Source organism: Mya arenaria, chromosome 2, assembly GCF_026914265.1.
Source record: "Mya arenaria isolate MELC-2E11 chromosome 2, ASM2691426v1".
In the NCBI taxonomy this organism is placed as follows: domain Eukaryota; kingdom Metazoa; phylum Mollusca; class Bivalvia; order Myida; family Myidae; genus Mya; species Mya arenaria.
Genome location: NC_069123.1, coordinates 24,046,769 through 24,072,711, shown reverse-complemented (window position 1 = coordinate 24,072,711; position 25,943 = coordinate 24,046,769). Strand labels below are relative to the sequence as shown.

General features: G+C 36.7%; 1 protein-coding gene across 1 annotated transcript in view; it reads right to left on the bottom strand.

The window, feature by feature from the left end:
• Positions 1-2,100: 2,100 nt before the first annotated feature.
• Positions 2,101-25,943, bottom strand: part of LOC128225210 (methionine aminopeptidase 1-like) — a 35,079-nt gene continuing 11,236 nt past the window's right edge. The window contains exons 9-13 of the mRNA XM_052935282.1: positions 20,674-20,805; positions 16,830-16,935; positions 8,432-8,469; positions 6,872-6,937; positions 2,101-2,698 (exon numbers count right to left, since the gene is read on the bottom strand). Of these exons, the coding sequence (XP_052791242.1) occupies positions 2,520-2,698; positions 6,872-6,937; positions 8,432-8,469; positions 16,830-16,935; positions 20,674-20,805 (521 nt within the window). The 3' untranslated portion in view covers positions 2,101-2,519. The remainder of the gene's footprint in view (positions 2,699-6,871; positions 6,938-8,431; positions 8,470-16,829; positions 16,936-20,673; positions 20,806-25,943) is intronic.

Genomic DNA, 25,943 nt, shown 5'->3' with positions numbered 1-25,943 from the left:
TCCCTGTGACACATCGGGAAAAAGGGTTCAAAAGGCCCTCTTCCAAAAAGGCCAAGAACCCAAATGGCCAGGTTTAGAACCTGGACTAAAACAGACTCTGAGAATCAGTTTGATCCTGCAACCATTTGCATATTATTTTTTTTAATTCTAACTTTAATTTCTTTATCTAAGGAATGGATGTTGCAAATGTGCCTATGAATTATTAATGACCATTTGAAAAGACTTCTTTATTAGATAATTGCAAAAATACAACCAAATTGGATTATCTCATAATAAACGATCAGTTATGAATAACACAGTCCAAAGCAGAAACTCCTTTTAGGCTCGATTTTTTTTCAATTTGACGAATGCAATTATTCAGCAGGGTGTATACTTAATGAGGATAAAGTAAATGCTGCTGATTCATATTCACCACTGGACCGACTTTGTTTTTGACCCAGGATGAGCCATATTCACACTGGTCCTAAATATCCTGCTGTGAAATATTCTGACTGAGTTTCTTGAAACTATATGCTGAAATACTCGCATTTGAATGTGTAAAGTGAACTTGATTAAATGCAATAAAATATGATTAAATCGCATAAGAAACTTCAGAAACAACATTTAGTCCTATATGACCTAGTTGCCACGAGATGAGCCATGTTTACACTGGTCATAATATCGGTCTGTGAAATATTCTGAGGTTCTGGAAGATTGTAATAAAGCTTTTTATTTATTAATGACAAATAAACAAATCCTATGCAACTGTATGTAAAATAGTTAATGTATTCGCAAAAAAAAAGAGAGTAATTTTTCGCCTGTCTACAAAAAATATAATTTTTCAATGAAAAATCTGGCATAAATGTTGTGCTTATAATAATGCAAAATAATTCTTCTTTTCAATTAACAGTGAAAATTTTATAGAACATTCTAAAACAATTTGTTTCTGCAAATATAGACAAAATTACAAAAAAAAATAAACCCATTTCAGATACTTTTTTTGAAAATGAATGAATAATGGAAACCTTTATTTCAAAACAAACAAACAAAACACTAATTCCTTGAAAAGTTAATATTCTTAGAAATCACTGTTCAATTTTATTTGTTCTTTCAAATTTTATACCAAATTTGGCAAAAAAAAAAAATGAAACTGATAAATCAATTGGGCGAATTCAAGTGTTTGTTGGAAATCACTGCAGGTGAATTTATCATACATCAAGTGAAATTCTGACGCGCCCAAAATGATTTAACAACAAAACCAGAACAAAGGAATATTTTGAAATCATAATCTATTTGGTTTTGTTTATGGGACTTGCCTATCACAATTCATATTGGTTAAAATGTAATAAAAAGTTAAACCATAAGATTTTTATTTTTGTAGGAAAAAAAAGAAAGTGCCACAGAAAAAAATAATCTTGTTCTCTTTCCAACAATTGCACTTTAAAGCAGATGTATTTTCCATGGCCCAGAGTGTAAGAAAGAGTGATGCCAACAAAATAGTTTTGTTTTTTTTTGGAAACGAAAATGGCGGAGTTTCCGCAGAAACAACCTGTGCCGGGGTTGGGGTGAACCTTTCTTACACAAGTGGCCATGGAAGATGCTTTTTCCCCACCTCAGTTAAACAAAATAAAGTAAAAATGAATTTAGCTGTTTTGTATATAGCCATATCTAGATGTGTTCTGGTGTATGATAAATTGAAAAGCAGATAGCTTAGATATTCAAACCCAAGTCTTGTACGCAGGTAAAAAGCAATAATGGTTTGGCAAATTAAGGTAAAGCTGCATCATAGTTCAAACCATGGATGCAGTATTAAAGCACCTTTTCATGAAACGTGGAAAAGCCTACCATGCACCACTCTTAGCCTAAATAATTTCATTTTTTTATATTTTTTGTTATTCTAACAATGAGCATTGTGCGCCATATCATAAATGACTTCCATCTCATGAAATAACATCATTATATATTTTTGATATATAACTGGTGTAATATATATAAAAAAATACATTATTGTTAAATAGCAGTGACGATGGCTGCCTATAATTATATAGCGACATTTTAAGTACTTAGTGCTGTAAATTGCCACATTTTATTCATGCTATAAATAGAATCTCAAGAATCATGGTCATTCAGTAAGAAATTTATTAAACCCATTAACAAAATTGCAAATAAACTTGCAACAGCTTTTTGAATGTCTCTGATAATAACAAGGACACCGTGACCAAAAATGCCACAATATGAGCTAAAATATTTTATCAATAACAATGTGCCTTTAACACATTGTTCTTGATCAAAATGTACAAGAATTTCAAGTATTCTAAACAATTTATGGGGATCTTATTATGAGTGTTTTTAAGCGGTTTTTTTTCCAATAAAATGCTAACAACCTATCAAATAAGAAGTTTTTGTTTATAAACAAATCTAAAGCTCTCTTAGATTAATCAGTGCCATTTTTTTCTTCAGAAATAAGTAATTGAAGCATATTCCAGGCAAGAAACCAGAGGTATTAAAATTTAAATTTGACCCCTAAAATTGGAAAGCCATCATTCGGCATTGTTTTCGGAGTCCATAAAATGAGGCTGCGCGTTTTTCTCCCTCCTACGTGTAAGGATCTCACACCCAGTCTCAGTTACGAGAAGTGTGTGTTCAAACTGCGCTGACCGCTTGCCGTCTTCAGTGACCGCCGTCCACTTGTCTGGCCACATTTCATCACGCCAAACTCCTGAAAGAGATTAGGGTTGAAACACACAATTTTACCCAAAGTTAGATGTTCTGGGCCAGTATTCACAAAACATCTTTAGTTATTTTCTAACTTAAGTCATTTTATGAAGTTTCCTTCGCATCATACCAGTATGATAAAATAACTGTGTAATATCAGATAATCTTTATTTCTTATGACTTTATCAAACCTTCATAATTATATGTTAAAAACACTTGTACTTTTCTTTTAAATTGGAAATTTTAGGAAATTTACTTAAAGCTGCACTCTCACAGATTGACCGTTTTTACAACTTTTATATTTTTTGTCTTGGAATGACCAAGTTTTTGAGTAAATATCTGCAAACCAGTGATAAAAGACTGGTGACAAAAGATCAGATTGAAGATTTTCATATTTCCATTCCAAATTTAATGTTTTATGGCTTAAACCGTTGCTAACAGTGTAAGAAAAATGCATAAAACATCAATTTTGGAACGGATATTTGAAAATCAGCGATCTGTTCTTTTGTCAGCAGTGTTTCATCACTGGTTTGCAGATATTTACGCAAAAATTTGCTTGTTCCAAGACAAAAAATAAAAAAGTTGTCAAAACGTTCAATCTGTGCAGCTTTAAGTTAAGAAATTATTTAAAAAGTCCCTGATGCGCTTAAAATAAACAACATAACTTTTGCATAAATTGCTTCACTTACTTATCCAAGTTTCATCTTTTACAAATTGCACAAAAAACAAATCAAGCGACTTTTGGATAAGACAGACACAAAGATAAAGCATTGTTTTGTTCCTAATTACCATCATTGTTTGTACATCGTTTTTAATCATTCAAGTTTCATCTCAAACGTTAACATCTTTTCAACTTAATTGATGAATATTACATATGCAAGATTCACAGTTATGTCAACAGGTGTATGACTAGTTGAATTTAAATCTATCAATCCATATAGTCAACATTTACATTAAGCAAACAACATCAAAGTTGTACCTTAGTAGGTAAGATGAAACTGTGAATTAATACATGAAGAGAAAACAATAGCACATTTCAGAGTATAGGAAACCAATCTGACCCAGCCAAGTCTGGTAAAATTTGGGTACAAAATTTAAAATAAAATTTATATTGGTTGTCCGGTTAGGGTAGTGGTTAGCGCACTAGCTTCTCACCAAGGCGACCCCGTTCGATTCCCAGCCTGGGTCCATGTGAGTTTGGATGGTGTTCCCCAAGCAGGACAAGTGGGTTTTCTTTGTGTTCTCCGGTTTCCCCCACAACACAAGACCATACTCTTGCACAACATTGTGCAAACAAGAGGGACTTAGTATAAGTTAATGTAACATTCTTAACAAGCATTGTAAAATAAATAAAATTTGAACTTCTTTTCAAAATAAAATATGAGTGGGTGTGGTAACAAAATAATTTTGAGTGGGTCTGGTAAAATTTGATTGGGTCTGGTAATATTACATGTGTTAGGTATATCTGAGCGGGTCTGGTAAAATCTGAATGGGTCTGGTAAAATTTGAATGGGTCTGGTAAAATCTGAATGGGACTAAAAAATCTAAAAGAGTCAGGTCAAATTTGAGTTAGTTTAAAAAAAGTGAATGAGCTGGTCAAGTTTGATTGGGTCTGGTAAATGTTTTGCCAGATTATCTATACACAATTTCATTCCCAGAAAATGGATGGTCATTAATATTTGGTTGGTCACGTGACACGTCTGTCATTACACTTAAGCTGAATCCTGATTGTCCGCTACAACACCTTACAAAAACCGTCAGACATTGCTCCTATAATGGACGTAAATAAGAAATTGAGTAAGTTACAGGGCATGGAATACTGTATCATTCTTGAGGTAAATACCAGACCGTACCAACCTTCTATATTTTAATGTTGCACGATACCTTCTGCCATTAACCCCATGATAATTGTGATTTTTTGGGCACTACTGTTTGCATAGGGTGTTCTATTAATGACTAATTTTTAATTCAATTAATATTGGTTTTATTTGAAAAAAGTGTTGAAAAAGCTAACAGCAGTTGTTTTATGGCAACTGGGAGTTTTCCAGGGGAGTTAAATATGTGAAGTTATATATTTCTAGACAAAGAACAAAAAGTATGGAAAAAGAGGTTTCAGTCTGGTAAAACTGTAAGTTGATTGCAATTTCTGACAAATTATTTTTGTAGTCGTTGTGATTTTTTTTTCTTTAATTATTTTTCAAATTATATTTGCACTAAACATAAATTAATTGTATTAAAATTATAAACAAATTGTTCATAACTTCCCACTTGCAAAGAACAGCTACATATATCATATATCATATATATAAATTGATATTATTAAACATTAGTTTTAATTCATAACCTTACAGTTGAAAAAGATCAGCTTCATATATTATAGATATGAATTAATAGTATAACTCATTCATTTAATTCATAATTTTACAGGTGCAAAGAACAGCCATATACATATAAATTAATATTATTACAGAAATAAGTTAATTCATAACACATATGACAAACGTCAGCTACATAAAATATATATGTGAATTAAAGTATAACACCTGTGTTTTAATTCATCACTTGGGCAAAACATTTATAAGATTTCATGATGTACCTAAAATGATCAATTGTATACACTTATTAATCTACAAGTATGCAATATTATGTCTCGATAAAACTAATAAAGACATTAATTATTCAGTTTTAACAATTAGAAACACATTTTAAAGCACTTCAATGCATGTGGTTTGTTGAGATTCCTTAGAGGTTTTTATTTGAATGGATCACGTTGCGGATTTAAAACTGTACAATGTCAGTCAATGACAAAATAGTAATATTGTGAAGTTCAAAATTCAGGCCAGAAGATGAGAGTGGTCTAGACTCTAGTGATATAGTTGACCATCTTTCACCAACAAGGTTGTGGGTCGATCCCCACCACAGATACTTTCTCATTGCCTCGCAAAAAGGATACAGTATATTATAGTTTCTGCCCAAGAGACAGACTGGAGGAGTGAATTATATCAGCTTTTAGCTGTCTACAAAATCAAGCTAAAATAAATAGGTATTTTACAGGGTTTCTGTTAATAGTAGTGGAATAGTGGGGAAAAGAGCTCAAGGGGCATAACTTTCCATATTTTAGAAGAAACTTCATATATTGACATCAAGAAAGTTCATACTTCCAGTTTTAAATTCTAAATGGAAGCCCTGGGTATAAACCAAAATTTACCAAAAACTAACAAGGGTGCTGCTGAGGGAGCATCAATGCATATCTGTTTTGTTTTGTTTTCTGACCGTACATGTGATGTATCTTGACAATTTATCAAATACATAAGGCATTACTGTATATTTGAATATTGTCTCTGGAATCATTTGTAGCAATCACCAAAAGATGCAGCATCCAACAACTGCAGCCTCCCCCAAAGACTACAGCCTCCAACAACTGCAGCCCCCAACAACTGCAGCCCGACAACTGCAGCCTCCAACAACTGCAGCCCCCAACAACTGCAGCCCAACACCTGCAGCCTCCAACAACTGCAGCCCCCAACAACTGCAGCCCCAAACAACTGCAGCCCCCAACAACTGCTGCCCCAAACAACTGCAGCCTCCAACAACTGCAGCCCTCAACAACTGCTGCCCCAAACAACTGCAGCCTCCAACAACTGCAGCCCCCAACAATTGCAGCCCGACAACTGCAGCCTCCAACAACTGCAGCCCCCAACAACTGCAGCCCCAAACAACTGCAGCCTCCAACAACTGCTGCCCCAAACAACTGCAGCCTCCAACAACTGCAGCCCCCAACAACTGCTGCCCCAAACAACTGCAGCCCCCAACAACTGCAGCCCAACAACTGCAGCCTCCAACAACTGCAGCCCCCAACAACAGCAGCCCCCAACAACTGCAGCCCCCAACAACTGCAGCCCGACAACTGCAGCCTCCAACAACTGCAGCCCCCAACAACTGCAGCCTCCAACAACTGCAGCCCCCAACAACTGCAGCCCCCAACAACTGCAGCCCGACAACTGCAGCCTCCAACAACTGCAGCCCCCAACAACTGCTGCCCCAAACAACTGCAGCCACCAACAACTGCAGCCCCCAACAAAAACTATAAGCATGCCTCAACATTTTTTCCTTGAAATACAAATAAGCTTAAAATCACAAGGAAATGATGTCACAAAATTAAAGCAATCATGAGTACCTTCATTTATCATGGGTTCGATGGTGAAGCTATGGCCGGGTTTCATAATTCCGATGGCTTTATTTTCTGGAAAGAAAAACAATAAATATGAATACAACATTATCAGTTCATGTTGAATATTGACATTAAACATAATTTCCAAGGTTACAGTTGTCAAAACAAGCTTTAAGCCCTGCAATCATAAAATGCTTTCTAGACTTGCTGAAATTTTAAATTTTATATATTTTGTTCAATTTCTTATGCCAAACAATAGTGTTAGAATTTGGGCTTGTCCATCAAAATGTCTTATTTCGATGTCAGTCTAACTCTGTTGTTTCATTTTGGTTATTGCACTTTACCTAACATTGTATACTGCTTGTACCAACAAATATTCTTAAACTATGCTTGCTGATATTTATTACCATTTGTCAACATGATGATTAAGATGTTCAGTTCTAAAATATTTCAATAACACTAGAATTCTGTGGAATAGGATGTGTCACCTGTTTGGATCGTCCATCATAGTCAAACCAATTATAATACAAACTTTAATATCAAAGGAGCAAAACTTTATAGTAAATTTAGCTACAGAAAAAACTTGACATTATGCCCACAAGTACTGTCAGCAAGTGTCATTATGATTGGATTAAAATACATGTTTGATTGCCTGCATTAGTCATAATAACAACCAGTGCTCCATCCAGGATTTAAAAAGGTTAAAAAGGGAATTTTTGATGCCCATTAAACAAGCCTGAATGAGCCACTTGCAAAGGCAAATGTTCTATTCTTATTGTGTATTTGTATCTGAACTTTTTCAATAATAATAGTTTGTTATGTATACCTTAACTGTTGTCAACTTATCTTAAATTTAGTGTCAAAATTATGTTTATATATATACCGTATACATTTTTTTGTATATCATTTTTTTAAATTATTTCTTAAAATTGACTTCGTCACACAGAAGGGCACAGCAGGGTGCTAGAAAAAAGGGCATCGGGGTGCCCCACCCTGCTTTTTAGGCCTAACTGGAGCACTTACAACTATATTTTAACGTCTGAGGGGCACAATTGTGGAGTTAACGATACAATTTATTAAATGGTCAAACTTGACTGAGACATAATTTGCCAATGAACACTGTCACCATGTTTCATGATGATTGGAGAGTAAGGTTTTGATGACACTGCCGCCACTGACACCAAAAGTAATAGGTAATAAGCAATATATATCTTTCTCGGGCAATCAATGCACGTACTATGACAAATATAATAGTGCCAGTCATAAATCTAGCAACAACTGTGCTTGCTGTTAATAACAGTCGTTGTGAACATGTGTTCCCGGCGTGATTGAAGTTAGCACAAGCTCACAAGGTCTGCACATGATGTTTACTGTGCACACTTAAATTCTAGAGAAAAAAAAGAAAAATTGCTATTTTCAAATAACTTATCTTAACGCTTACAAAATATTGGCTAAAGATTAAATAAAGATTTCAGCATTGACAATGACAACAATAAAGCTAGCACAATGTCTTGATGTTTTGTCTTCCAAAAACAGGAGCTACAAGAGTGTGCCCCAAATACTTACTGGCATAATGAGGAACATTGGGTGCTGTATGGAACAATCTGAAAAACAGTTAAAAACATTGTTAGAAATAGTTTCTGATAGACATCCAACAGAAATACAATGACTCTTCAACAGGCCCTATTTCCTCCAAAAGTATTTATTTAGCTGATTTTTGAAACACTGAAATAACCAGAGATGTTTGTCAAACATTATGCCCCCAGAAGATTGAATGAAAGTGTTTTTAAAAAGATGAGTGCCACCTTCATCTGTTTTTTTTTTAATAAAAAGGGAGCATAACGCGAAACTTAAATGCTTTGCTTCACATGTGCACATTTAAACTGGTTAAATGTGTGCAGTGTTTCATTTGAATATCAGAAAAATGATTTTTCAGATATGGCCAATGTTGTTTTCAGATAATACTATCAAGGGGCATAACTTTTCAATCAAATCATAAAAGCAAAGATCATGGGCCTTGCTACAGATGTGAACTTAGTCACAAGTAACATGTGTACAAAGTTTTATGTGTATATCTTGAATAGTTATTAAGTAATGGGCATGTTCAAGTTTTTGCATTATTTTTTATCAAGGGACATAACTTGACAATTATCAAAGCCAGAGTTATGCTGTACGTAATTTATGTATATTGTTGCTGGCAACATGTGTACCAAGTTTCATTTGAATACTTAAACTGTTATTTTTTAGTTATGGCCGAGGGTAACTGTTTGCACGGACATCCATGCCGATGACACCAAAGGCAAAATGACAAAAAAAACTTTTTTCTCTCCATAAAATAACAACTGAATTAAAAGTACAAAGTTGTTATGAAATTGTAGTAAGTGTTATAAACTAGAACTGGGGGTCAAAGTCTTCATATGACTGTTGCCCCTGACCTTGACTGTTGTTGACCAACACACTGACATGATCATCCAACATATGAAAATATATTTTTTTTTTAAAAAGATGGCATAAACATAAATTTGTAATGATTGTAGTTCAGAGCCTAAGCATTGTCTTAACAAATCCGCCCACTTATAACGCATTATGCATCTCAATCCATTTCTTTGGAATGCAGAAATTTTACACAATCTATTTCAAAATCAAACATATTTTTTGTGAAGCATAAATGCCACACACCGTATTAAATTCCCATTACATCACAAGATTTGATGTTTGAACTAAATGTTGTTGGGTGTTGGTTAAATATTTAAGAGTCATAATTACTAAAAAATATTAGATTGATCTAACAATAATGAGTGAATTGGGATTGTGTTCACTGGGCAGTAAAATTTGTTGTGCAATAAACTAGATTTAATTACCGAGGCTTTCTGAGCATAAGTTTTAAATGCTTATTGAACACGGGCCATTACCACACAAACATCGACTTCAATCAATGGGAGGCTCGGCTGCTGCCTTGCTTTAGCAATCAATTAAAGGTTAGGCTGCTGCCTTGCTTTAGCAATCAATTGACAGCTGGGCTGCTGCCTTGCTTAAGCAATCAATTGAAGAATGGGCTGCCTTGCTTAAGCAATCAATTGAAGGCTTGGCTGCCTTGCTTAAGCAGTCAATGGAGAGCTGTGCTGCCATGCTTAAGCAATCAATTGAAGGCTGGGCTGCCTTACTGAAGCCATCAATGGAAGGCTGGGCTGCTTTGCTTAAGCAATCAATTGAAGGCTGTGCTGCCTTGCTAATGCAATCAATGGAGGGCTGTGCTGCCATGCTTAAGCAATCAATTAAAGACTGTGCTGCCTTGCTTAAGCAATCAATTAAAGGCTGGGCTGCCTTGCTTAAGCAATCAAATGAAGGCTGGGCTGCCTTGCTTAAGCAAACAATGGAAGGCTGAGCTGCCTTGCTTAAGCAATCAATTGAAGGCTTGGCTGCCTTGCTTAAGCAGTCAATGGAGAGCTGTGCTGCCATGCTTAAGCAATCAATTAAAGGCTGTGCTGCCTTGCTAATGCAATCAATTAAAGGCTGTGATGCCTTGCTTAAGCAATCAATTAAAGGCTGGGCTGCCTTGCTTAAGCAATCAATTGAAGGCTGGGCTGCCTTACTGAAGCCATCAATGGAAGGCTGGGCTGCTTTGCTTAAGCAATCAATTGAAGGCTGTGCTGCCTTGCTAATGCAATCAATGGAGGGCTGTGCTGCCATGCTTAAGCAATCAATTGAAGGCTGGGCTGCCTTGCTTAAGCAATCAATGGAAGGCTGGGCTGCCTTGCTTAAGCAGTCAATTGAAGGCTGGGCTGCTTTGCTAATGCAATCAATGTAGGGTTGGGCTGCCTTACTTAAGCCATCAATGGAAGGCTGGGCTGCTTTGCTTGAGCAATCAATTGAAGGCTAGGCTGCCTTGCTAATGCAATCAATGGAGAGCTGTGCTGCCATGCTTAAGCAATCAATTAAAGACTGTGCTGCCTTGCTTAAGCAATCAATTAAAGGCTGTGCTGCCTTGCTAATGCAATCAATTAAAGGCTATGCTGCCTTGCTTAAGCAATCAATTAAAGGCTGGGCTGCCTTGCTTAAGCAATCAATTGAAGGCTGGGCTGCCTTACTTAAGCCATCAATGGAAGGCTGGGCTGCTTTGCTTAAGCAATCAATTGAAGGCTGTGCTGCCTTGCTAATGCAATCAATGGAGGGCTGTGCTGCCATGCTTAAGCAATCAATTGAAGGCTGGGCTGCCTTGCTTAAGCAATCAATGGAAGGCTGGGCTGCCTTGCTTAAGCAGTCAATTGAAGGCTGGGCTGCTTTGCTAATGCAATCAATGTAGGGTTGGGCTGCCTTACTTAAGCAATCAATGGAAGGCTGGGCTGCTTTGCTTGAGCAATCAATTGAAGGTTAGGCTGCCTTGCTAATGCAATCAATGGAGAGCTGTGCTGCCATGCTTAAGCAATCAATTAAAGGCTGTGCTGCCTTGCTAATGCAATCAATTAAAGACTGTGATGCCTTGCTTAAGCAATCAATTGAAGGCTGGGCTGCCTTACTTAAGCCATCAATGGAAGGCTGGGCTGCCATGCTTAAGCCATCAATGGAAGGCTGGGCTGCCATGCTTAAGCAAACAATGGAAGGCTGGGCTGCCTTGCTTAAGCAATCAATTGAAGGCTGTGCTGCCTTGCTAATGCAATCAATGGAGGGCTGTGCTGCCATGCTTAAGCAATCAATTAAAGGCTGGGCTGCCTTGCTAATGCAATCAATTAAAGCCTGGGCTGCCTTGCTTAAGCAATCAATTGAAGGCCTGGCTGCCTTGCTTATGCAATCAATGAAGGGCTGTGCTGCCATGCTTAAGCGATCAATTGAAGGCTGGGCTGCCTTGCTTAACAATCAATGTAGGGTTGGGCTGCCTTACTTAAGCCATCAATGGAAGGCTGAGCTGCTTTGCTTAAGTAATCAATTGAAGGTTGGGCTGCCTTGCTAATGCAATCAATGGAGGGCTGTGCTGCCATGCTTAAGCAATCAATTAAAAGCTGGGCTGCCTTGCTAATGCAATCAATTAAAGGCTGGGCTGCCTTGCTTAAGCAATCAATTGAAGGCTGGGCTGCCATGCTTAAGCAAACAATGGAAGGCTGAGCTGCTTTGCTTAAGCAATCAATTGAAGGCTTGGCTGCCTTGCTTAAGCAGTCAATGGAGAGCTGTGCTGCCATGCTTAAGCAATCAATTAAAGGCTGTGCTGCCTTGCTAATGCAATCAATTAAAGGCTGTGCTGCCTTGCTTAAGCAATCAATTAAAGGCTGGGCTGCCTTGCTTAAGCAATCAATTGAAGGCTGGGCTGCCTTACTTAAGTCATCAATGGAAGGCTGGGCTGCTTTGCTTAAGCAATCAATTGAAGGCTGTGCTGCCTTGCTAATGCAATCAATGGAGGGCTGTGCTGCCATGCTTAAGCAATCAATTGAAGGCTGGGCTGCCTTGCTTAAGCAATCAATGGAAGGCTTGGCTGCCTTGCTTAAGCAGTCAATGGAGAGCTGTGCTGCCATGCTTAAGCAATCAATTGAAGGCTGGGCTGCCTTACTGAAGCCATCAATGGAAGGCTGGGCTGCTTTGCTTAAGCAATCAATTGAAGGCTGTGCTGCCTTGCTAATGCAATCAATGGAGGGCTGTGCTGCCATGCTTAAGCAATCAATTGAAGGCTGGGCTGCCTTGCTTAAGCAATCAATGGAAGGCTGGGCTGCCTTGCTTAAGCAGTCAATTGAAGGCTGGGCTGCTTTGCTAATGCAATCAATGTAGGGTTGGGCTGCCTTACTTAAGCAATCAATGGAAGGCTGGGCTGCTTTGCTTGAGCAATCAATTGAAGGTTAGGCTGCCTTGCTAATGCAATCAATGGAGAGCTGTGCTGCCATGCTTAAGCAATCAATTAAAGGCTGGGCTGCCTTGCTAATGCAATCAATTAAAGACTGTGATGCCTTGCTTAAGCAATCAATTGAAGGCTGGGCTGCCTTACTTAAGCCATCAATGGAAGGCTGGGCTGCCTTGCTTAAGCAATCAATTGAAGGCTGTGCTGCCTTGCTAATGCAATCAATGGAGGGCTGTGCTGCCATGCTTAAGCAATCAATTAAAGGCTGGGCTGCCTTGCTAATGCAATCAATTAAAGCCTGGGCTGCCTTGCTTAAGCAATCAATTGAAGGCCTGGCTGCCTTGCTTATGCAATCAATGAAGGGCTGTGCTGCCATGCTTAAGCGATCAATTGAAGGCTGGGCTGCCTTGCTTAACAATCAATGTAGGGTTGGGCTGCCTTACTTAAGCCATCAATGGAAGGCTGAGCTGCTTTGCTTAAGTAATCAATTGAAGGTTGGGCTGCCTTGCTAATGCAATCAATGGAGGGCTGTGCTGCCATGCTTAAGCAATCAATTAAAAGCTGGGCTGCCTTGCTAATGCAATCAATTAAAGGCTGGGCTGCCTTGCTTAAGCAATCAAATGAAGGCTGGGCTGCCATGCTTAAGCAAACAATGGAAGGCTGAGCTGCTTTGCTTAAGCAATCAATTGAAGGCTTGGCTGCCTTGCTTAAGCAGTCAATGGAGAGCTGTGCTGCCATGCTTAAGCAATCAATTAAAGGCTGTGCTGCCTTGCTAATGCAATCAATTAAAGGCTGTGCTGCCTTGCTTAAGCAATCAATTAAAGGCTGGGCTGCCTTGCTTAAGCAATCAATTGAAGGCTGGGCTGCCTTACTTAAGTCATCAATGGAAGGCTGGGCTGCTTTGCTTAAGCAATCAATTGAAGGCTGTGCTGCCTTGCTAATGCAATCAATGGAGGGCTGTGCTGCCATGCTTAAGCAATCAATTGAAGGCTGGACTGCCTTGCTTAAGCAATCAATGGAAGGCTTGGCTGCCTTGCTTAAGCAGTCAATTGAAGGCTGGGCTGCTTTGCTAATGCAATCAATGTAGGGTTGGACTGCCTTACTTAAGCCATCAATGGAAGGCTGGGCTGCTTTGCTTAAGTAATCAATTGAAGGTTGGGCTGCCTTGCTAATGCAATCAATGGAGGGCTGTGCTGCCATGCTTAAGCAATCAATTAAAAGCTGGGCTGCCTTGCTAATGCAATCAATTAAAGGCTGGGCTGCCTTGCTTAAGCAATCAATTAAAGGCTGGGCTGCCTTGCTAATGCAATCAATTAAAGGCTGGGCTGCCTTGCTTAAGCAATCAATTAAAGGCTGGGCTGCCTTGCTTAAGCAATCAATTGAAGGCTGGGCTGCCTTGCTTAAGCAATCAATTAAAGGCTTGGCTGCCTTGCTAATGCAATCAATAGAGGGCTGGGCTGCCATGCTTAAGCGATCAATTGAAGGCTGGGCTGCCTTGCTTAAGCAATCAATGTAAGGCTGGGCTGCCTTGCTTAAGCAGTCAATGGAGGGCTGGGCTGCCTTGCTTACGCAATCAATTGACGGTTGGGCTGCTATGCTTAAGCAATCAATTGAAGGCTGGGCTTCCTTGCTGAAACTATTTGCTATCAAATGCTAAATACCTAAATCCTAAGCTACTGTAAGATAGCATTCAGTGCACTAGGTCCTGTGGCTAGAAATTTTGCCTTGTGTAAAGCACTATTTTGATTAAGGTTGTTGCAAAGCAAATCTTAATTTAAAAACCATGCAGGAGCAGGATTAAACCTTTCACGCTCTTTTTCTGTTGGTTTTTATCCGGATAGCGCTGTTTTGATTCAGATAAAGACAGATTTTTAGTCGTTCTTTCGAAACAGCATATTGCCTACAGAACTTGCTCCTACAATCAAACCTGGTGAAACGGTCACCTGCTTTTATAGGCCACCTGCCTTCTCAGGCACTCCGAATTCCCCCTGTACATTTTTACAGTATAAAGTGCATTAAGCAGCCAAATGTCTAATGCGGCCACTGTCACTTATTTTCGAAGCCATGAAGCCATATAAACACTAATTATCAGCCACTAATCCTTTGTCACTGACACTTTCGCTAATATAATTTTCCAATACACAGCTCTAATTGCATATTGAAGTTTATGGAAAAGTATGACGGCTTCGGATATTTCCGTCATCAAATAAAAATGCATATAACATCACACGATTGCCATGCATGTTTACTCATCAAGAAATCATGTTTATAACACTTTGGGCAATGTTTTGATCAGAATTGACACAATTAATAAAGAAACTTGAATAAACATTATTAATTACAAAGTTAATTATCAAATACTGACAAAGAACACGGTTAATATGAGTTCACAGTCTGCATTGTCACTTGAGGGTATGAAACCAGTTACGATTCGTATTTGTTTCAATATTAATTTTCAAAGTGCATGGATATTTACATTGCATTCTTTTTAATTTTGATTATGACTGAGAGTAAGACAATTCCAAAGTGTTTGACTCTAAAAGAATACTAGTATGTCAAGTGTATTAAATTATTAGAAAACAGTCGTAGTGCAAGAAGTGTTGCCAAGATATTTAACTGTGGATGGACGCAAGTATTAAAACATATGCTCTGCAATGCTCACAGAATGACATACTTGACATGATAATGTCAGCACAGGATTTGTTCATGCACTTTAGATTAGAGACTTGAGAGAAGCGAACGAAAATGACAAGATTACTTTGTAAAGTGAACTTGTTAATGTAGTTGTGTGGACTGATTTTTGGTGTTTTTTGTTTATGCTATGTATAAAACATCTATCTACTGCATTCTATTCATAATTTTGCAATAATGATATTTTATCTACATTTGTATTAAAACTTCTTTAATGATACTGATGGTGGTGTGAGGTGATTGTCAAGGCATATAATCAACCTGTGTTTAAAAAAAGTGGCAGAAATTTCTAACCTGGATTAAGTGGCCACCTGTCTTAAGCAGTCGCATTGACCTTTTCCCAAAGGTGGCCACCCTGCTTTAACCCCTTGCCATATCAACATACCATACTTTAAAAATCTTGCCTTTTAAAAGGATTTTAAAGATTATAATACTTTAATTTATTTGCAAACATTTTAATGATGTATAACTATTTAAATAGAAATTAATAAATAAATGTCAATTTAATGTATTTTATTTTAAGTGTAATCTGTTTATTAAAATTTGCGCATGGTAGACATTAATCAGCTATAAAACCACTTTTGAAAACATAAAAATAAAGTTTAATTGTGAATAAAATGGATTTATTAATAAATTAATTCACAAACAAGAACATTAAACATTAAAAAGAAACTTAACACGTGATAGGTGTAGAGTACAGATGTAAAGCCTTGGTTTTAGGAAAAGCAACTTCAAAGGTAGAATAGATATTTTGACTCTGTTCATGGAAATCATAAAATATACAAAACATTATCACCCTAATTGATAGTCAGCTTGTAGCGCAGATCCGGCTGTTAATCTTGTGTTGTTAATTAATTTTCATTTTGTCAAAGAATCTTTTGATACCAATTAAGTTTTGTTTTAACAAATAAAACTTAATTCAAACTGAGAATTACAATTGCAAAATTTTTTTGGCTAAAGTTGTGCTAGCAGCTAAGCTAAAGTTGCGCTAGCAGCTTAGCTAAAGTTGCGCTAGCAGCTTAGCTGAAATTGTGCTAGCAGCTTAGCTGAAATTGTGCTAGCAGCTTAGCTAAAGTTGTGCTAGCAGCTTAGCTAAAGTTGTGCTAGCAGCGTAGCTGAAGTTGTGCTAGCAGCGTAGCTAAAGTTGTGCTTAAAGGGGCAAAAGTATAGCAATATTGACTGAGACAAATGCAGCTTTTACAAAGGAGCTGTATGGGGGTTTTTTTGGCAAGAAAATGGGGCTTTTTGTGGCAAATCCTTAAAGCTTCAATGAAAGCTACAAAAAGAGCATGGATTTCCAGAATGCAGAAAATCTGCCTCCCTGAGAGTTTCCAAACTATGGTCTCACATTTTGAATTCTCATGTTTGGACCCCATATATATCCCAGATACAAGTACCTCTTATTTGTCAACCTCACAACCACAACACTCTAGGGAAAACCCTATAACTTACGAGTGTATTCCATGTCCGCAGTAACTTCTTACAACAGAGAACCCATTAGCCTGGGCGTGTTTCTGTATAAAGGATCCGATGTCTCGGTAGCGAACCCCAGGTTTGACTGCAATATATTCAAATATAAATATTAAGACAAGAAACGCCGCAATGCGACGAAACCAGGTTTTTAATGATTGACAGAAGAACTTCAGCCTGTGTAGGTTTTTCTATTTTTAGTAACAGTGACCTTGACCCTAGGGACCCCAAATGCAATCTATTGAAAGGTATCCATAAACTCTTCCTTTATACCAAGTTGGGTCAGGATATGTCAACCCTAACTTAAGTTATTCAGTTTCAACCATTTTTATATTTTTAGTAACAGTGACCTTGACCTTGAATCTAGGGAGCCCAAATGCAATCCCATGAAAGGTATCAATAAACTCTTCCTATAGATCAAGTTTGGTCAAGATATGTCATCCCTAACTAAAAATATTCAGTTTCAACCGTTTTTCTATTTTTAGTAACAGTGACCTTGACCCTAGGGTCCCCAAACACAATCCCATGAAAGGTACCCATAAAATCTTTCTATAGACCAAGTTTGGTCAAGATATGTCAACCCTAACTAAAGTTATTCGGTTTCAACTGTTTTTCTATTTTTAGTAACAGTGACCTCGACCTTAAACCTAGGGACCCCAAACGCAATCCCATGAAAGGTCTCCATAAACTCTTCCTATAGACCAAGTTTAGTCAAGATATGTTATCTCTTACAAAAGTTATTCAGTTTCAACCGTTTTCTATTTTTAGTAACAGTGATCTTGACCCTAGGGACCCCAAATGCAATCCCATGAAAGGTCTCCATAAACTCTTCCTATAGACCAAGTTTAGTCAAGATATGTCATCCCTAACTAAAAGAATTCAGTTTCAACCATTTTCTATTTTTAGTAACAGTGACCTTGACCCTAGGGACCCCAAACGCAATCGCATGAAAGGTCTACATAAACTCTTCATATAGACCAAGTTAAGTCAAGATATGTCATCCCTAACTAAAGTTATCCAGTTTCAACCGTTTTTCTATTTTTAGTAACAGTGACCTTGACCTTGACCCTAAGGACCCCAAACGCAATCCCATGAAAGGTCTCCATAAACTCTTCCTATAGACCAAATTTAGTCAAGATATGTCATCCCTAACTAAAGTTATTCAGTTTCAACCGTATTTTTACTAACAGTGACCTTGACCTTGACACTAGGGACCCCAAGCGCAATTCTATGAAAGGTACCCATAAACTCTTGTTATAGACCAAGTTTGGTCAAAATATGTCAACCCTTACTTAAGTTATTCAGTTTCATAGGTGAGTTTGAAGCAGCTCGGCCGCCCACCCGCCCACCCAAGCAAAACTAAATCATATCTTTATTTATTTTTATTACTTCATCACCTGCCCACACCAAATTGATTAAAAAACAAATCTGATGATAATGACATCAATTTGGTGTGGGTTTATGGAAAAGCAAATTAATTGTGGTTGTTTCACATATTTTTTATCGATAATCTATTGCGAAATTTGTGGTATCTAAATAACGTCATTAATTGAGCATAAACTAGAAATGTGTCCATAGGACACGGATGCCCCCACTTAGATTTTTTGTCACAGAAAATAAGCCATAATGATTATTCAGGATAATCTGAGGGCCCTAACTCCTAAATGATTAAAGCGATTTCCATGGCTATCGAACTTGATCAAGATATTATGGTCACAAACATGTGTTAAAAGTTTGGTGAGGATTGGACAAACAGTTTTCAAGAATTAGATCGGAAACAATCTTCGGGACGTATTTTTCAAGTCTTTTTTTGCAAATAAAGGGCCGTAACTCCTAAATGACAAAAGCGATTTCCATGGCTATCGAACTTGATCAAGATATTATGGTCACAATCATGTATGTAAAGTTTGGTGAGGATTGGACACATACTTTTCAAGAATTAGATTGGAAACATATATTTTTGAAGTATTTTTGGCAAAAAAGGGCCGTAACTCCTAAATGACTAAAGCGATTTCCATGACTATCGAACTTGATCAAGATATTATGGTCACAAACATGTGTTTAAAGTTTGGTGAGGATTGGACAAACGGTTTTCAAGAATTAGATCGGAAACAATCTTCGGGAATTTTTGGCAAAAAAGGGCCGTAACTCCTAAATGACTAAAGCGATTTCCATGACTTTCGAACTTGATCAAGATATTATGGTCACAAACATGTGTTTGAAGTTTGGTGAGGATTGGACAAACGGTTTTCAAGAATTAGATCGGAAACAATCTTCGGGACGTACGTACGTACGTACGGACAGACGTACGTACGGACAAGGGCAACCCTATATGCGCCACTTTGTGGGGGCATAAAAAGTGGAAAACAACCAATTGCTTTTCCATCAAACTCACCCCAAGAAGCACTGCTAAATAAGACCATTTTCCCTTGCATTTTTTTTTAAACTTGTAGCAGAATAAACTTCCCCTATATAATTTTGCCTTCCTTGGGTAGGTTATATGTTTATATAGAATAACCCTTGTGATTGAAGTAAGCTGTTTATTCTAGAATTCTTTAGAATACTATCTGAAGCTTTATATCAATGTAATCTTAGGGGGGATGTGCTTCTAAAAAAGGAACATTACATTTTGAATCATTGTACATATTTTAATGATTACACATATTTGACAGAGTTTGGAATATTCTCCTCTGCTTGTTTGTTTTGAATTCATGATGACGGATTGCGTCTGCACTTTGTTTACAAGCATAACCACTTGACAAAAAGTAAAACATTAATATTGGTTACAGTTGACTCCCTCCATCTTCTTTTTCACAAAAAAAAATATATTTATTTCTATAAATTTTCCCACCTTTTGGTTTTTCTTACTGGTGTGCTCATGTTAACAAATATGCTGACTGGAAATATAACAGCTTTAGACCTTAAAGGGGCTAGACACCAGATGATACAATTGCAAGAGAAAAAGAAAGTTTTCAAAAACTTACATAAAATTGAATCATAGTGTACAACATATTGAATCCTACTTACTGATGTATCACATCACTTACTGCGCACGCATCTTTTGCAGTTTTTGCGCATTTCTCCAATTCAAGTTTACTGGGGTTGGCTACCACATAAATCCCAGTAAGTTTAAAATATAGCGTGGGTATAATTATCTGTGCTCTTAATCAGATATAATTTAATCCGGGAAACCATTATGCACTATTATAAATGTGGAATAACAGATGAGACAGCAACATGATTGTTGCGTTAATTTTTTTAACCATGTAACATATCATCAACCTCCTACTAGCTAGCTTTTACAATTCTATGCTTGTTTAAAGCTATGCTTGTTTAAAGAATAAGTTTGGTTCCTAGACCCTTTAAATAAATTATGCGCATGATTTTCACTCATCAGTACAAAAAATATGCCTGATCTCTGATAAAATATGTTAAATCCAGCAAAGACTCATCCCAGAATAGACACTGTTGAATTAGGTCATACTCTTGTATGATGATAGCCATTAACAGAGCGATGCAGAGCAACGCCAACACTTGTCAGTGTTGATTTTTTCAGAAAAACAAGGTTTAAAATATTACATTTCTTTTCAGGGGCACCACTCAACAATTATTGAAGCCAGAGTTATGTGCCTTGCTTCTTGTCTTTGGCAATGTATGTACCAAGTTACATTTGAATTTAGTGAACAATTGTGGAGTTTAAAACACGGATCAAACTTTTTTGCACAACAACATCAAAGGAAAAACAGACGAGGTAACAAAAAATTCCAACACATCAAAAAGTCCGCCCCAGCACGCATACTTCTCTATCACAGATAGTTCAACATACCTTCTTTAATTGCAAGGTCGAGACACTCCCAGGCCACTCGGACCAATTTCTTATATCGTTCATCCACTTTTCCCACGTAAAACGTCTCATTCAGATCACCATGATAGCCCTTGTAGTAAACAGTTATATCCACTGAAAAAGAAAAATGGTATTTTAAGTTATTTTAAAAAGGGAACAAAAAATGACACAAACATATAGGGTCTGCAACAGATTATTTGGTGTTATGAAAACAAATACAGTAAATTAAGGAGAATCTTTGGATGTACAAGAGTGACGCTGTGCCACGGCCTATGCTCATCTTTTACGGGTTTTATTTCGAGTTGAACAAGGGGCATAACTCAAAGATTACTGAATCAAGAGTTATGGGCCTTTATACACTTGTTCATTTAATCAGCTTCTAAATATTTGTCCACCCAGTATGTTCCCTGGTATTTTGGGGCATGTGAATGACAAACACAGTAAGTATATACCAATTTCTACATATTTTACTGACTAAGCTGTTTGGGAATACAATTAAAACAAGAGCTGACAGCGGGCTTGACTACACCGCTTTGAGCTAGAAGTGAATACAATAACAATGTAATATGTGCCTGTCAAAAGCAATAAAACAATCAAATTAAAAAGTGAACAAGAATCACGATGTGACAAACCAGGTTTTTGAACAGGGTTGTTTTCAACCCTGTTCAGTGTAGCCACAAACTCGACACTCACAACATAAAATTCCCATTAATAGTAACAAATGTCGCCAGCCGATTTACCACCAAAAATATAGTTTGAAAAAGTGCAGACTATATAAATTACAAGCTACGTTTCCAATAACCGAGGTCGATTTGACAAAGCAAGAAGCAATCATAACGCAATATCTATTTAAATAATTTGATCTGTTGAACTGTTGAAAGATAACATTAAAGTAGTATCCATGTGCCAAAAATGAATGAACATCGAAACGTAAACAAAGAATTACTATCCAGTCAAAGCGCATCATTCAATTACGTGACACAATGATGAAGCCAAGTGAATTTACACTCGAAGAGAGATAATCCTGTAATGAGATAATGCAGTAAGTTAATCAGATTTCTCTCCCTTACCTTTGTAAAGAAGAAGCAGGAAATCTCAAGCTTGATTGATTGTCGTGCATAGTTGAAGTCTACAGAGATGTTTGTTTTACTTTGTTTTAGAAAACTTGATTGTTTAACTTGGAATCTGATGTTCTGATGGTTAGTATTGATTTGCATTTGTAGTCTTTTGTGTTTGTCTTAAGTTAGCAATGGATTGGAATGATCATTATTTCATTTAGCTGCATTTATTTAATTTTGTCGTGTATTTTTACGACATCAGCAGATTTTGTATTTAAAACGAGAATGGCAGTTCCGTGATATTCTTTTAGCCTCTTTTCATATACTAATACATGTGGGTTTGGTTACAGATGATAACATGCATGGATAACAAAAGTCACCATGGGAGTACGAGGGAGTAAGAGTGTTGGATTCCATAAATCAGTAAGTTCCATGTCAATGTTTTGATTTATGATGTACTGTGTTGTTGTTGTTGTTGTAATCGCTTGTATTATATGTGTGTTTTATATGCTTTAGCCATTTAATTTAATCTGCCACTGCACACGATTAAATTATATAAGATATTAGACTATTTACGATGTTAACTTATAAACATGTTATTATTCATTATCTTATGATTGTTTAGATTTAGATTTTCAGGACGGTCCGATATTATATCTACATTAGATAATGTTGAATAAAGAGACTTTGAAGCACACTGTGTTTGTTGTTTGAACTATTAAACTGCTACATATTATGGTAACCTGGACATAAAGACCCACCCTCGCTTAGGAATTACAAATGTATTCTCATCTTAAAACCTGGAATGAGATAGAAAGCAACAATGGTCTCATTGATCTCAATGATCGCACAGTTTCCCTGCTTAAAACACCATGTGATAGGCCACGTGGGATTAACAAACGTGCTAAAGTACTGACGAGTTACTTGACGATATTGAAAAAGAAGAGAGTTGCTGTCCATATAGATGTAACACATTTTGCCTTCGTCAGGATGGCTTCTATTCTAATTGACCGTTGGAACAATTTCGTCAAAAACAACAACAAAGACTTTCATTTCCGAAGACGTCTAATTTATGGCTCCCTTACTTAAATATACATGAAACACATGCATATAAATTAACGGGTTCATGGCGGTGCAACGCAGTGTCTCTTTGGAAGCAAAACAATCATTATTATCATGTCTGCGTAATTATAATCAGCGTTTTATCTTCTCAGTAAATAAATAATATTAGCTTTTAAATAGCAATGTAACTGTAGAATATATTTATGTGTTTAAATAGTGCCTACCAGTTTTGGAATTACATATGGCGTTGCCATTTTAGGATTTCTAAGATCTTGTCGTGTTAGAATGTTAATGGTTGAGTGATCAAAAATATAAGATATAAGATATCCACTGCCAGATTGCGCTGCCTTATATACTTGACAGTTGGTTTGGATTTTAGGAATTAGGAATTCTGACCAATTAAAAGTCTTTAGGAAATTACTAGCCAATGGCATCGGTGCTTGGAATTCCTAACCCTAGAAGGCAGTACTTCGGTCGAGCAAACAACAACAATATTATGCATAAATATCGAGTTCAACATACAAATATTAACAAAGGGCAGTAACTGTCGTCATGGAAATATCAATTTAATGCTTTGTGACCTTGGTTCATTTGCAAAAGTCACAATCAAAATAATTTTCATAACCTTGGACTTCCGAGTTAGGAACGCGCGGATGTTACAAAATAGTTCAAATACATATCAGTTCAGAGTAATGCATCATGTGATGCATCTGTTGAATTACGATTTGCTATTAACAAATAACATTGTAAGAGAGTTTAAAATTACATTAAAAGTTATAAATAACATTCATGTTCTGAAAATGAACCGATGTATCATGCCGCACTTGCAAGTTCCCAGGTCTCAAAATGGCGGAAATGACAGTTCCATGACAACTTTAGGAATTCCTAAAATCGGTAAATACTTCGAATAAACGTTATTTCACAAGATATACTATGAATGATTACTTGCATACATTTGCGTTGTATTATATTATTTGTGGATTAACATGTATACATAGTGTTTATGAGAATGAAACAGCAATTAAAGATGCACTTTTGCAGAGTCAAAATGTCAATGCAGTAATTTATTACATAGACAATGAAGGAAAACAAGTTTTGAAATTAAAGATTTTATGCTTACTTTATTTTATATATATATGCACTTTTTATAGTGTACGTATAGACAGATGTTTGTGCATTTATTTTTGAAAATGGAATTTTATTGAAATGAATCGATTTCTATTTTTGCTGGTTTGGTGAAAATATGAAAAAATATCGAGGATTTAAACTTTTTGAGGTGTTTCATCGACAATTGTTTGAAATCAATTATTTAAATTTTTATCGTTTTAATTAAGAACTATTTCTCTTTAATGTGTTGTATTTTTGAAGTTGTTTTGTGAATAACAAGGCAAACATAGGCAAACTCTTTGAAATGAATAAAGTTTGATTAGTATATATATATACTCATATGTAACACCATATGATGGAGTTCTGTTTGGATTGGTTACATTCTCCATCCTTGTTTGCCTTCTTACACAGCGACATTAATTTTACTGTCAATAAAATATTAAGTTTTCATTTACCATCATTCTTCAATAAACTGGGGAAGCCCCTGTGGTTGTTTTACACAGGGACTCTTAGATTCACTGTGCAACATATCAGCACCTTATTAATACACACATGATCATGAATCATAATGGTGAAAACCCGTATAAAACCCTGTTCATGCAGCGCTATCAGCGCTTTGATTAATGACTGGCAGAAGAGATTCAGTTTCAACTGCTTTCTTCTATATTTGTAACAATGACCTTGATCCTAAGGGCCCTAAACACAATCTCATGAAAATCCTCCATAAACTTTTCCTACATATAAAATTTGGTCACAGTATGTCAACCATAACTGAAACAGTAATATATTTTTAGTAACAGTGACCTTGACCCTAGGGGGCCAAAAGGCAATCCATGAAAGCTCCGCATAAACTTGTCCTATATACCAAGTTTGGTCACACTATGTCAACCCTTACTTGAGTTATTCAGTACTAACCATATTTCTTTTTTTAGCAACAGTAACCTTGACCTAGACCATAGCACTCGGGGCCCAAAACACAATCTCAGGAAAGGTCTCTTTAAACTCTTCCTATAAACCAAGTTTGGTCACAATATGTAGACCCTTACTTAAGATATTCAATACCAACCCTTTTTCAATTACTAATACTCCGCAAGTCGGATGTGTCGCCTGACGAATTATTTACTGTCGACATTATAGCTGTTAGATTGGCATTTTATTCATTTATAGACAATCCTTGTTGTATTTTTGTAGAGGGACACCCAAGGAAGCTTCCTGTCAAGTTTCATTGAATTTGGCCAGGTAGTTTCAGAGGAGATGTTCTTTAAGCAATTGTTGACGGACGGACGACGGACAAAGACCGATCACAATAGCTCACCTTGAGCACTTCGTGCTCTGGTGAGCTAAAAAAGTGTGCAAGGTAAAGTTAAACATGAAAATTAACAAAGGGCAATAACTCTAATATGGAAGCAAGAGATACAGTTTTTGTGCACTGCGATCCCCTTCAATAAGATCTATCTATCTATAAAGTTTCAAGTTGATGACTTTTATAGTTTTCGAGAAATGCCCCGGACAAAATTTAAGCTTGAAAATTAACAAAGGGCAATAACTCTAAACATATAGATGCAAGAGTTACGGTTTTTGTGCACTGCGCTTTCCCTCAATCAGATATACCTATGGAATAAGTTTCCGGTTGATACCTCCTATAGTTTACGAGATATGCCACAGACAAAACCTAAGCAAGAAAATTAACAAAGGGCAATAACTCTAAAAATATGGCAGCAAGAGTAACGGTTCTTGAGCACTGCACTTGCCCTCAATGAGATCTATCTAGCTATGAAGTTTCAAGTTGATACCTCTTATATTCTTCAAGATATGCCCCGGACAAAACATTAAGCATGAAAATTAACAAAGGGCAATAACTTTAAAACTAAGAAAGCAAGAGTTACTGTTATTGTGCACTGCACTTGCCCTCCATGAGATCTATCTACATATGAAGTTTCAAGTTGATAACTCTTATATTTTACAAGATATGCCCCGGACAAAACTTTAAGCATGAAAAATAACAAAGGGCAATAACTCAAAAAA